This window comes from Choloepus didactylus, chromosome 18 (genome assembly GCF_015220235.1).
Source record: "Choloepus didactylus isolate mChoDid1 chromosome 18, mChoDid1.pri, whole genome shotgun sequence".
NCBI lineage: Eukaryota > Metazoa > Chordata > Mammalia > Pilosa > Megalonychidae > Choloepus > Choloepus didactylus.
This window is the reverse complement of record NC_051324.1, coordinates 1658636-1672521: the sequence shown is the minus strand read 5'-3', so window position 1 is coordinate 1672521 and position 13886 is coordinate 1658636. Positions and strand designations below refer to the sequence as shown.

Here is a 13886-nt window from a genome sequence, read left to right as displayed (position 1 = left end):
CCCCTTGGGCCACTGCCCTGGGATTCAAACTCCTCTCCCACCTCAGTCAAGGTGCTCCCCATCAAGAACGTTCCGGATCTTTGACAAACTGTCAGAACAGGGAATGTTTAGTTTCAAAGTGGAATCTGAAACCACATCAATATAGTGATGGATACAAGTTTTCCAAAATTCAAATTTTCACTTGAAAATGTATATATTTGAAAAATACTTTTAATTGTTAGAGATATAAATTCAGGATAAATTCTTAGAAGTATGATTACTAGGTCAAAGGGCAAATAAATATCTAAGTGGTTTTGTTGACTATTTCCAAATTATCTTCCATATGGGTTATATCATTTTGTTTCTCCCATCAGCAGTGTGTGTCTGATCTACTGTACCCCTCAAAAGCTGTGGAAGAGAAAACTTAGAGAACTGATGAACATGTCCATGTTCACAGCGTGTTAAATTCAGCATTCATTTTATTTTACTTATATACCTGCCAAACACAAAGTTAAAAAACACACACGCACACAAACACGTTTTCATTCCTTCTTTTGTTGCAGAAAATAAATACCATATTTCATATGCTTGTATATAAAAGCATTTCTAAAAGTGTCATTTCCTGGATTCAACAGTATAATCTTTTTGGCTTTTCAACTGCAGGTACCATAAAGTAGATCATTTTACTAACTTTTTTAAGTACTAAGGCTCAAGCCATTTTGGAAAAAGGCTGTTGGTGAGCTTAAAAATCTGATTCCAAGCAGTATCATTTAAATAGTTAAACTAAACACAATCAGGTCTTAATTTACTTTATTTAGAGGAGAATAAAGATTATCTTTTGTAAAAACTGCCTGCAAAACTCACAAGCACTCAAACCCACTTTAGAAAGTTGGTCTACCTTCACTGGAATTAACAAGAAGAAAGGGTATTTGGGGGAGGAAATCAAAACAAAACACAAACGGCTCCTGTGACGTACTGGAAACCAAGCACGGTCAGTCACGGCGTCCATTCTGCACATCTCCAGTTTGGCCCTTGGGAGTTCTGAAAACAGAAAGCTGTTCAGTCATCCAGACCTATGTTTCTGAAAAGATAGGACATGGACTCCCCATTGTGAATCCGACGGATGGCTTCTGAAAGGATCATGCTGATGTCCACGGTTTTAATTTTGGGGCACTGGAGTTTCTGGATTTCGTGTGGAATTGTGTTGGTAACCACCACCTGTGGACCAAGGGAGCAAAAACCAAAAACATCAGAAGGCCCAGTGGCTTCTGGGCTGTGTCTGAAGAGCTGACACAGGTTCAAGCCCCTGCAACCTCCCTCTCAGGAGGCCTGGGCCCTGCCGCACCGCCAGCCCTGCCTCCAGCCACTGTGAGTGCTGCCCACGCTTCTCACCTAACAACACCCACCACGAGGGCTCCAGGCAAGTCAGACAACAAGTGCTGGCGAGGATGTGGAGAGAACTCGAACCCCCTTCACTGCTGGGGGAATGTATATGGGGTAGCAACTTAAGCAAGTGGTTTGGCAGTTCCATGAAAGTTTAAACCTAGAACTACCCTTTGACTCAGAAATACCACTCCTAGGTATACATTTAAGAGAAATGAAAATATATGCCCCACTAAACACTTGTACATAAATGTTCATAGCAGCATTATTCATCGCAGCCCACTGCCGGGCTGGTCTGAAGTGGGCCTGCGTGCTGAGGTGGCCAGCCTCCTCCCAGGGCCCACTCTGCTCCAGGAGGACCTGCTGACCTGCTGTCCAATCTGCCCACACATGCACAGCAGAGCAGATGCCCATGCCTGCTGGAGATCTGTCCCGTGAGGGGCGGACAGACTGACGAGAGGGTGTCCTGTGTCTCAAGTCACCCCCCCCCCCCCCGTTTAATACGTGAATGTTGTGATGCAGCTTTGGCTCCTGTCGACACCCCGTCGAGGGAGAAGGCGGCTTGGCCTGAGCTATGCAGGTCTGTCCCTGTCTGTGCTAAAGCGTCTTTCACCCATCAGAGACGACTGATGGGGGCCAGATCAAGAGCCAAAGTTACAAAGCACAAAGGTGGGGCTTGAGAAAATTAAAAGGGATTTGAATACAGGGGACAGCTACTTCTATTTCTTAAGAGATGCTGAAAATATAATTTATATAAGGAATCCCAGGACACCTGGCTGGCCTCTGGAACGAGTGGGGCAGATAAAGCAGGGGCAAGTTAAACTTGTGTTTGCTTTAAACTATTTCTTTGGACTGGCCCCTATTTAGCCAGTTGCACTAGGGAACCTCAGGCAGCAAGGAAAATTGCCTCATTTACCTCCCTTTTCCAACTCCTCACTGTGGGTGTCTGTAGCACGGAAAGAGCTGGGGCTCTGGCACCAGGAAAACTGAGGTTTGAACCCAAATGCTCGAGCTGGTAGCCTTCTGACCTCAAGAAGTTCCTTGACTTTCCTGAGACACAAGGCCTTCATCTCCGTGCAAGGGGCAGCAGGGGAAACCTTCCGGGCCAGTATACAGAGCATGGCTCATGAGAGTGAGTGGAACGTCAACTACCCACCCCCTGCCCCGAGAGTCGCGGAGGCACTGACGCGCCAGGAGAACCACACTCTGCACCCCCAAGTACCTCGCACTCTAGCCACTCTCTGTGAGAAGGTGGCAAAGGCCAGGGCAGCCCACGCCCAACTCAGGGCTGTTACCTCGTCGATGGCAGACTCTTCAATCAGTCTGGGCGCATCCGAGGACAACAAGCCATGAGTTGCCATCATGAAGATCTTGTAGGCACCTCTTTCCTTCAGGGTCTCTGCTGCAGCGAGAAAGCTGTCAACGTCATCGATAATGTCATCCTGTCAAGTTGCAGATTGAGCAAAAAGTACATGAACACTTTTGCAAAGACGGTTTAGACAACCAGGAAAAAGGGGTCCGACTACTTTTTCTGTGACAACATCTGCTGGGTCAAATGCTCAGCTTTAGCCCAGCTGGCTGGCACACTGCCGCACTCCCACCCTGTGCTCGCGCCACACAGCCCTGGGCCTCAGCCAGCAAGCCTCTCGGCACACCGTGCTCACTCCACCTCGCTCGGGGCTCCCTGGGGAAGAGAAGGCCCTGCCTCCAGCTTTGTAGCCCACTGTCCAGGGCAGGGCCAGCACTGTGGGGTGCTCCCTACCTGTGTGCTGAATGGATTTTTTTTTTTAACATGTAGAAAAAATATGACAAGATGTTTCCAACTCTGAATAATGGACCACGGGTGGTTCTCTGCCCCTTTCTTCTTGCTACTCTTCCTTACTTTCTAAACGTTCTCTACCAAACATTGTTTTCACAGTAGGATAAATAAAAATGATCACACAATTTTTAATAAAATATCCAGTCCAGTAGTTTCCAACCTGTGGACCACAGATTCTCAGGCTACCAGAGTAATTTTAAACCCATTACTGGATATCTAAGATGGTGGAATAGAGAGGAGTGGAAGCTAGTTAGTCCCTCTGGAACAACTAATAAACAACCAGGGACAACTAGTAAATAATCCGGAATAACCACAGGGGGGACCATCCACTCATCATACACCAACCTGAATTGGGAGGAATGCCAGAGAGCGCAGCATAAAATCTGTAAGTAAAAACTGCAGATCCAAGCCAGGAGTCCCCTCCTCCCACAGCCCAAGCTGCAAAGCCTTGTGGTGCCAGAGAGCAGCTCTCACCAAGCAAGTAAATACAGCTCAGCTGAGCTCCAACTGGGGTTTTAATTAACAAACGTGGACTGCTCGATACAAGTTACGAATCCCCAAAAAGTAGAAAAAGGCTATGGGTGAAGACTGACCTTGGAGAGCCACAGGGTGGCCGTGGACTGGCCCTGAATGAGGCTTTCTGTCCCTGTTTCAGCTCAGTGGAGAAAGCCTCGGCCATTTTCAGTTCCCAGCGCTCTGACCCAGACAAGGGTGGAGACAGCACAGGCAGAGTGAGACTATTCCAATGCTAATGACCTCTAATTAGGGGGTCTGTTTTCACTGGGAAGAGGGAGATGGGGCCCGGCTCTACTACCCGCTGTACATTCAGAACCAGACTCCAGAGCCTGGGGGAAAACAGCCATGGGCCACACCTCCTTACACCAGTTTGGAGCTACAGGCTGACAGGCATCACCTGCTGGGCAGAAAAGCACAGTGACCTGAGGCCTCACAGGGTGTATCAATTTTCTAAGACACTCTTAGGGAAACCAGATACTGAATAGTTCTTCCTTCGGGGACCGGAATTCATTTTGGTCTGGGAAAACCTGATTGGGGTAACCAAGGAAATCATGCCTAGACAACAGAAAACTACAACCTACACTAGGAAAAACAAAGTTATGGCAAAGGAACAGACTTACACTTGAACTGAGATACAGGAATTTAAACAACTAATACTAAGTCAATTCAAAAAGTTTAGGGAAGATAAGGCAAAAAGGGATGAACCATATAATGAAAAAACTGGGCATACATGAGGTAGAAATTGAAAGTTCAAAAAACCAACTGGCAGAATCTATGGAAATGAAAGGCACGACACAAGAGACGAAAGAAAACATACAACAGCAGATCTCAAGAGGCAGAAGAAAACACTCAAGAACTGAAGAACAAGGCATCTGAAAGCCTACACACAAAAGAACAGATAAAGAATGGAAAAATATGAGCAACATCTCCAGGAACTTAAGGACAAAATGAAAAAAAAAAAAGAATGTATGTATCATTGGTGTCCCAGAAGGAGAAGAGAAGGGAAAAGGGGCAGAAGCAATAATAGAGGAAATAATCAATGAAAATTTCCCATCTCTTATGAAAGACATAAAATTACAGATCCAAGAAGCGCAACATTCCCCAAACAGAATACATCTGAATAGGCCTACACCAAGACACTTAATAATCAGATTATCAAACGTCAAAGACAAAGAGAGATACTTGAAAGCAGCAAGAGAAAAGCGATCCATCACATACAAAGGAAGCTTGATAAGACTATGTGCGGGTTTCTCAACAGAAACCACGGAGGCAAGAAGGAAGTGGGGTGATATATTTAAGATACTGAAAGAGAAAAACCACCAACTAAGAATCCTATATCCAGCAAAACTATCCTTCAAATATGAGGGAGAGCTTAAAATATTCTCAAACAGACAATGACAGAGTTTTTCAACAAGATACCTGCTCTACAGGAAACATAAAGGAAGCACTGTAGACAGAAAGGAAAAGACAGGAGTGAGGGGTTTGGAAAACAATTTTGGGAGATAGTAGCACAGCAACGTAAGTACACTGAACAAAGATGACTGTGAGTATGGCTGAAAGAGGAAGGCTGGGACCATGTGGGACACCAGAACATAAGACTAACAATAAAGACTGGGACTGTGTAACTCAGGGAAACCTAGGGTGCTCAACGATTGCAATAAAAGGTACAAATGTTTTTACATGAGGTAGAACAAATGAATGTCAGCATTGCAAGGTGTTAAACCCATTACTGTATCAAGCATTGCCTAGAATTGATAAATATTCATATATTTACCTAAGCATTACTCTTTTCAAATGTATTCTGCTGTTACTACGATCAATCATACATACAACTTTAAAAGTGCTACTGGTAAAACGGCACAGTCACTCTGGAAAACATTTTGGCAGTTTCTTAAGAAACTAAACATGCAACAACCACATGATCCGACAACTGCCCTCCTGGGCATTTATTTCAGAGAAATTAAAAACGAATATTCACTGTAGCTCTGTCTGTAATGGTCCCAAACTGGAAACATCCCAAATGCCCTGCAGCAGGTGAACGCTAAACAAGCTGTGGTGCATCCACACTGTGGAAAATGACCCAACAATAAAAAGGTACACACATGGGTGGATCTCCATGGAGATATGCAGAGAAAAGCCAATCTCAAAAGGTTAAGTGCTGGATATTCTTGAAATAACAAAGCATAGAGAGAAGGAGAACAGTGAGTGACAGCCAGGGTTACAGATGGGCAGGAGAAGGTAGATGAGGCTGTGAATGGAAGCTCAAGGCAGCCTGTGGTTGGGGGAGCGCATCTGTATCTTGAATGCAGTAGTCGTTATGGGAAGCCGCTCGTGTGATAAAACTGCATAGATCTACACACACACACACACAAGTGCACAGAAAACTGGTGGCATCTGAATAAGCTGTGTGGGTTGTGCCAACATCAATTTCCCAGCAGTGACACTGTACTCTAGTTATGTGAGCTGGGAGCACTGGGGCAGCTGGGTGAAGAGAATGTGGGTCCACACCGTACCTTTGTTTTGGTTTCTTCCTGTGAAGCTGTAATTACATCAAAATAAAAAATTTTGTGTTTTTTTAAATGCAGTTGCAACAGAAAGAAAAACAAAGTGCTACTGAACCTGTGGCATCTTTCTGTTACTGTCTATTTTGTCGATTAAGGAACAAACTAACAGTACAGCAGTTACCCTGCAGGGTGACATGGGAGACTTGTGGCTTGAAAAAGGTGCAAACAGAATTACCGAGCAGTGGGGAGGGTGGGAGCACCCGCTGGGGCAACCACTGTGGAGACAATCTGCACCATCTAGTGAAGGTGAACACACGCACAGCTTCCGACCGAACCACTCCTCTGCTGGGCACGTAAAGCGCCTTGCATTTACACCAGAAAACATTCGGAAATTGCAAAAAGCTGTGTGGGTGGGATGACTGGAGAACAAATAAATACACTTAACAACTGTGCCACAGAACACCCTACAGCAGTAAAGACTAATTTAACTACATGTCACAACATGGATAAACCTCAACGCAGAGCTGAACCAAAATGCCACAAAGTAGAGAGATTTCAAGTCCACAGACATTGAAAACATGCCAAATGAAGTAACAGTGTCAGGGACAGCAGCACGCACGGCATGAAGGTCAGCAAGGGCAGCGATGAACAACGTCCAGGCCACTGACAACCTCAGGGTGGGGGGAGGACAGGCTGGGGGAGAAACCCAAGGAGCTCCAAACGCACCTGGCAGGTGGCTCTTAGATTGGATGGTGGGTGCCCAGGTGTTCATTTTATTATTATTCTTTAAACATATAGGTGGTAAACAGACTTAATGCATTAGTTTAATAAAGTGTGAGATGATGTATACTTTAAAATCATAATTTTATATGCTACTTTAATCACAAAGTTTTCCTGTATTACTACAAACATTAGCTGCATAACATTTAGTTTAACTAAATAGTTTGTTTTTTAAAAACCCATGACAGCATTTTTCAAGTTTGGGACCAAGTAAACATTTAGTACCCTGCACCCAGCTCAGTGACTTACCTGGCCACACCATTCTCCACAGGCCTTTTATTGCACAATTACAAAATCACCCACAGAACCACCGCGGTGGGCAGAGGAGTGAGCGGAAACACCTGCAGGGGCCCACCTACCACAATGATGGCGATCCGGCCTCCGACGTCGCCGACGACTGTGATTGGGGGCTTTTCTTTGGGAATCAGCACTGGTCAGAATAAAACACACACACAAGAATTTCTATACTAAGAGGTAAAACAAACCCTTAAAAAAAAGCCATTGCATTAAAAAAAAAATCAGCTTCAATGTAGTTATTTTAGGTTATTTGGTTTCTCTTATGCCTTTATTTGACCATGGTTTGCTAATTTTCTTGGGGTATGGTAGGAACATGTTGGAAGCAAAGGAGTTATTTGTTTTCCTTAATCCTTTGTTTTGTTTGAACTGTTGTGGTTTTTTTGGTTGTTTAATTTTTCAATAAAGTTTAAAAAAATTTTTTTAATTAAAAAAACCCTTTAAGAAATCAGTGTCCTTGAAGGAGAAAACGTTGAAAACTGCCATAGATCGGGGTGTCTTGGGCTTGCCAACCCTGACTCGTGGGTCGGGTGAGTCTCTGCTGGGGTGGGGGTGGGGGCGTCTGGTGCCCTGCAGGACGCGGAGCCGTGTCTCCACCCACCAGATGCCTGTAGCTCGTTCCCCCGCCAGGTGTGAGAATCAAAACTGTCTCCAGGTATTTACAAACGGCCCCCGAGGGGCCAACCCCCCAACTGAGAAGCACTGCTCTAGAGTCAAGGAGACTGAAGACGTGTGACGATCAAATGCAGTGTGTGAATCAGGTGGGATCCTGGAGGGATGGAGGGAGGGGCAACCAAAAAAACACCCCACAACAAAGCAAGATAAATGCCAGGCCTGAAGTAGTTCCTTTTTCATATCTTCAGGCCTCCAGCTCCCTCCTGGTGCAGCCCTTCAGGAAATCAATTCGACAAGCATTCATCGGAAGAGCGGCAGGAGGCAGCAGCACACTTACTGGGGATCTCCAGGCTGGGGTGGATGGCAGCCGCGTTCCTGACCATGGGCGGCGAGTGCCTCCCGTCCACCAAGTCGGACTCGGCGTCCTGCGCCTCCCCGTGAATCACGGCGATGCCCAGGCGAAGCCTCTCCGCAAAGGACTGTGCCCTGAGGGAAAGCATTCGACACATTCAAAACCCAGCACCTGTGCCTCTGGAAGAAAACGGAAGAGAACTCAAGTAAATGAAGTTTCTCAGACGAATTAACGAAAAAAAGAATAACATAACCCAGGATTTTTGAATACAGGCCTAGGTGTAGAGACCCCCCGACAAGAGAGTTCCTCTGTCAGGGCACAAAACAGGTCCACCCCAAGGGGTCTACCACCAACAAATGGGTCCTCCCCAAAGGGTCCACCACCAATGAAGAGGTCCACCCCAAAGAGGTCGTTTGTGGTGTACCCCAACAGACACGCCACAAATGGATGGGTCCAGCCCAAAGGGTCCACCACCAATGAATGATTCCACTCCAAAAGGTCCACCCCAACAGGTTCACCACCAACAAATGGGTCCACCACCAACGAATGGGTCCACACCAAAAGGTCCACCCCCCAAAAATGGGTCCACCCATTTATGTAGAATTTGCATTATTCCTTCCTTAAATGTTTGGCAGAATTCCTCATTGAAGCATCTGGGCCTAAGAACTTTCTCTGTGGGACAATTTTTAATTTTAAACTTACTTTCTTCAAGAGATAAAGGGCTCCTCCAGTTACCCAGTTCTTCAGCAGGCTTTAGTAATTTGTGCCTTTCAAGCACTCTGTCCGTTTCATCTAAGTTGTTGGCTTTATTGGCATAAAGTTTGTGTAACAGTCCCTTGTCTTTTTAATAGCTGTAGAATCTTTAGTAATATCACTTCTCTCATTCCTAATATTGGTAATTATTATCCTCTCTCTTTTTTCCCTGACCAGTCTGGATAAAGGCTCATCAATTTTATTTTCTCAAAGAACCAACACTCAGTTTTCATTGCTTTTCTCTACATTTTTGTTTGTTTTCTATTTCACTGATTTATGTTTTCATCTTTATTTCCTCTCCTTTATTTCCTTATGTTGGTTTTATTTTTTTTTTTTCTTTTTCTAAGTATCTTAAAGAGGAAGCTGAGGTGAATCACCTGAAATCTTTCTTTTCTAATCAAAACACTTAGTGCTATAAATTTCCCCCTAAGTATTAACAACAAACCACACATTTTGATATGCCGTGTCTTCATTTTCATTCAGTTTTTAATACTTTCTAATTTCCCTTTTGATTTCTTCTTAGAACCACATAGTTCTCAGAGGAATTAATGAAAAAAAAAAGAATTATTGATTTCTGTTATTGATTTCTAATTTAATTCCATTGTGGTCAGAGAACATATTTTGTAAATTTATTGAGCCTTGTTCTACAGACCAGAGTAGGTCACTCGTGTCGTTCAAGCCTTCTATAGCCTTACTGCCTTTCGGTCTATTTGTTCTATCAATTATTACTGAGATGAGTAACGGAATCTCTGGCTAAAATTGTGGATATATCTATTTCTCCTTACGGTTCTATCAGTTATTGCTTCATATATTTTGAAACTCTGTTATTAGCTGTGTAATGTTTAAGGACTGTTTGTTCTCTTAAAGAACTGTCCCCGACGTGATGGCGGCGTGCCCGCGGCGTCGGCGCTGATGAGTTTACCACAGCCAGCTGCTCTGGGCTCGGGTCGCTCCGGCTGCGGTGGTGGCTGCCACGGCTGCTGTGCAGCGTTGGGCGGGCCAAGGGCGCCGAGATGGAACCACTGGCGCCCATGAGGCTGTACACACTCTCCAAGCGCCACTTTGTCCTCGTGTTTGTCGTCTTCTTCATTTGTTTCGGCCTGACGGTCTTCACTGGGATCAGAGTTATGCTTTAGGGCCCAAAGTGATCCAGACTTCTGCAGCTAATTTTTCACTAAATAATACCAGAAAGCTAAAGCCAATTCACATACTTTCAAATCCACTGTCCACGTATAATCAGCACCTGTGGCTGACATGTGTTGTTGAGTTGGATCAATCAAAAGAAACATCTATTCAGACAAGCTTTCCCTTTCCCACGACTGTTAAAGTCAACCATGTAGCTGAAGATGGAACCACAATGTTCATCCATAACAAGGTTCACAATCGGACAAGGACCCTCACTTGTGCAGAGAAATGTGCAGAGATTATCGTGGCCCACCTCGGCTACTTGAATTACACCCAGTACACAGTGACTGGGATTCGAACTCTTGAAGTGGCCTGTCAAGGAAGTGAACTTCACATGGAAGACTTATAACCCTGCACTTTCACAACTGGAAATCTGGTTCCGATTTGTCTTTGTGTGCTCACCTTCACTGTCACCTGCCTGTCTGCACACCCCCTACGGAAATTCTCCATGCGGGGCTGGGGGATCGAGCAGAAGTGGATGTCCCTTCTTTTGCCTCTGCTGCTGCTTTACAATGATCCTTTCTCCCCCTCTCCTTTCTGGAGAACAGCTGGTTCCCAGGGATGCTGGACGATGTCTTCCAGTCTGTGTTTCTCTGTGCCTTGCTTCTCTTCTGGCTGTGCGTGTACCATGGCATCCGCGTCCAGGGGATGAAGACTCTTTTCATGGTGGTGGCAGCCGTGTATATCTTATACCTTCTGTTCTTGATAGCGCGGGCTTGCTCCGAGCTGCGTCACATGCCTTATGTAGATCTCAGGTTAAAATTTTTGACTGCATTGACCTTTGTGGTGCTTGTCATTAGCATCGTCATCCTTTATTTAAGGTTTGGAGCACAAGTATTACAAGACAGTTTTGTAGCTGAACTGTCAACCCACTACCAGAATTCAACAGAATTCTTATCTTTCTACGGCTTGTTGAACTTTTATCTCTACACCTTGGCATTTGTGTATTCCCCATCGAAGAATGCTCTGTACGAGTCCCAGATGAAAGACAATCCTGCATTTTCCATGCTGAACGACTCTGATGATGATGTGCTCTATGGGAGTGACTATGAAGAAATGCCTCTGCAGAACAGCCAGGCCATTCGGGCCAAGTACAAGGAAGAGTGGGAGAGTGACTGAGCCCTTGGCAAAGGGCAGCACGACTTCAAGGAACCTGGACGTTTTTCTGCAGTGACCACTCCCTGGCCTCCCTCATACCTGATTATATTCAGACATTTTCTTATAAGCAAAGATTTCCTTTTCCTTATTTGTTTACATATTTTTAAAATGAAAACCAAAACTGAGGGTGGATTTAAATGTTGGACCAAATTTATTGCCAGGGTGGCTACGTTTATTTGGTAAGAGAGGTGCTGATGAAAAAGTTTCAATAGCCAGATCTTTTTTCTACAAAGATTTCAGATGAAAAATAGCATGTTTTCAGTGGCGAAAGGGAAATTACCCAGTTTTTAGTAGAAAGAATTGCATACCTTGTTTTTTTCCTAATTCACTAATTCCAAGTTCACGTGAATCACTTATGAGTAAGGTGCATAGCAGAATTGCTATTCCTTTTCTTGCTCCCTGCCCTCCCTTCCCACACTACTGTTTTGACCCCTTAAACTTAAAGGGAACCTGTCTGTCCTGTGGCTGCCTCCCGAGGGCAGCCCATCACCGTTGAGTGGTAAAGGCTCTGGCTAACCAGGTATCTTGAATGATTGCTTATTAAACTGTGTTCTGTGAAAAATACATGAGTCACAGCCCATGAGAGGATTGGTTCAGTGGGGAGATTCTAGCCTGCCACCTTCACCAAAGCAGAAGCAGTGGTGTGGTAGACTTCTGATGAGGGTTTCATAAGGAAAGGCTAAGATCATTTATAGGTTGCCAGCTCCAGTGGGAAAGGTATTGTTCCCATGCAGTTTCTCAAGAGCATGTGTGCTTGTGTGTGTCTGTGTGTGTGGCTGGGGAGGGGAAGAGGGTAATTGTTACAATTCCAATAAGTAGTTATTTCTGCAATTCTGTTAAAATATGACATTCCTTACAGCTTTTTTTTTTTTTTTAATTAAACAAATGATTGATATAATATAGATTCTTCTTGCCAAAAAGTTTTTCAATTTCAATTTGGAAACTAGATGAAAAGAAAGCAAAACATAATAAACAGCTCATGGAAAAACATCACTGGGTGAAGGTAAATGGTTTGGAAATCCTTCCCTATCCTCTGTGTTTCACATGGTGGTCAGAGAGACAGAGGGATTGCTGTGGAAAAGAGAAGGCATCTGGTGTGGCAGGCTCTTTAACAAACTCAGAGGCCCAGCAGAGTTGCCTGTTTCTTTTTGCCAAAGACTAAATATAGAAGCCTGGTATAAATATCTCCTTCGCTTTTCCTTTGACATACACACTAATGTCTCTAACTATTAACACAAATTGTAAACATCCTTTTTGATGCCATCTTGGCAAATACACAAGTACAGAATATGATTTCCCACTCGGCAAACAGTACCTATGTTTTCTTCATCTATGCAATAACTCTCAAATTACTATTCACAGCTAAAAATTATGTTCCTCTTTAGTTCTGCTGGGACCTTAGAGATGTGCTTGTGAGGCTGTTCATGTGGACACCTTAGTATCTTTTTAATTTTAACTTCAGTTATAATGTCACTTATGGACTCCATTTACATTGGTTTAAAAAAAAAAAACCTTGTAAATATGAATTTTTGAAGTAAAACAACTGTACTATTGCAAGGGTAATTCAAGTTTACATAGCTTTTACATTTGCAATGGTGTCATTACTTGATTCAGTATATTGGAAAAATATTCTCTTAACAAATTTTATAAATTCTAATAAGACTATAAATAATTTAATGTAAACTAACGAAACTTGTTCTGATCTGTGATATGGTTTACAAATTTTAGTCATTTATGTCCTTTATGATTTGGAATGCTATTATTTATCAGTAAATATAAAATATTTGAGGCATTTAACTGTATACATGAGAAGTTTTAAAAAATTGTCTTTGTCTTCAAATGTAATTATGAACAATGACTTACATCTTCATACTGTAATTCTTCATGGCATCAAGCCAATGAAATTAAAAATATGAGGGTTTTTAATTTTTATGTAACTAAGTTAGAAACAAGAAAAAAACTGCAACGGAAAGTATTTACAGGGGAAGTGGTTCTTTATTAAATCATGCATTTTCAGATTCTTTCAAAAAAAAAAAAGAACTGTCCCCTTTAGCATTATGAAAAGAACTTCTTTATCCCAGGCAATATTCTTTGCTCTGAAATGCAATTTTTCTGATATTAATATAGCCCCTTCAGCTTTCTTTTGATCAGTATTTATTTTAATTAGCATTATCATGGTATTTCCTCTTACTTTTAATCTATCTATATCTTTATATTTAAAGTGTGTTTCCTGTACACAGCATATACTTGGATCTTGCTTTCTATGCAGTCTGACAAGCACTGCCTTTTAATCGGGGTGGTTAGACCATTTACATTTAGTGCATTTCTGATATGATGAGGTTTGAATCTATCATTTTGCTATTGACTTTTCGTGTGTCGCCTAAGCTCTTTGTTCCCTTTTTCCTCTTTTTCTACCTTCTTTTAGAATGAGTCTTTTTTATGATTCCATCTCAACTCCTTCGTTGGCTTCTACTCTGAATTATGAGGTTTTCCAGTATGGCTGGTAGGAGAAGGCACTATTCCTGGCCCTGAATGAATGCCAGACACC

At 43.3% G+C, this 13886-nt stretch overlaps 1 protein-coding gene and 1 pseudogene across 5 annotated transcripts in view; one reads left to right on the top strand and one right to left on the bottom strand.

Annotated features, from left to right (window-relative positions):
- Nucleotides 1-440: 440 nt before the first annotated feature.
- The window catches only part of PRPSAP2 (phosphoribosyl pyrophosphate synthetase associated protein 2), a 48372-nt gene continuing 34926 nt past the window's right edge, over nucleotides 441-13886 (bottom strand). For 3 of the 5 annotated variants that reach the window (XM_037808277.1, XM_037808275.1, XM_037808274.1), the window contains 4 exons: nucleotides 8228-8376; nucleotides 7341-7411; nucleotides 2658-2804; nucleotides 1039-1197 (listed from right to left, as the gene is read on the bottom strand). In XM_037808277.1, the coding sequence (XP_037664205.1) occupies nucleotides 1039-1197; nucleotides 2658-2804; nucleotides 7341-7411; nucleotides 8228-8376 (526 nt within the window). Of the gene's footprint in view, nucleotides 1198-2657; nucleotides 2805-7340; nucleotides 7412-8227; nucleotides 8377-13886 lie in introns of all 5 variants that reach the window. The other 2 variants (XM_037808276.1, XM_037808278.1) reach the window with 1 other exon arrangement.
- LOC119513252 lies at nucleotides 10009-11763 on the top strand (annotated as a pseudogene).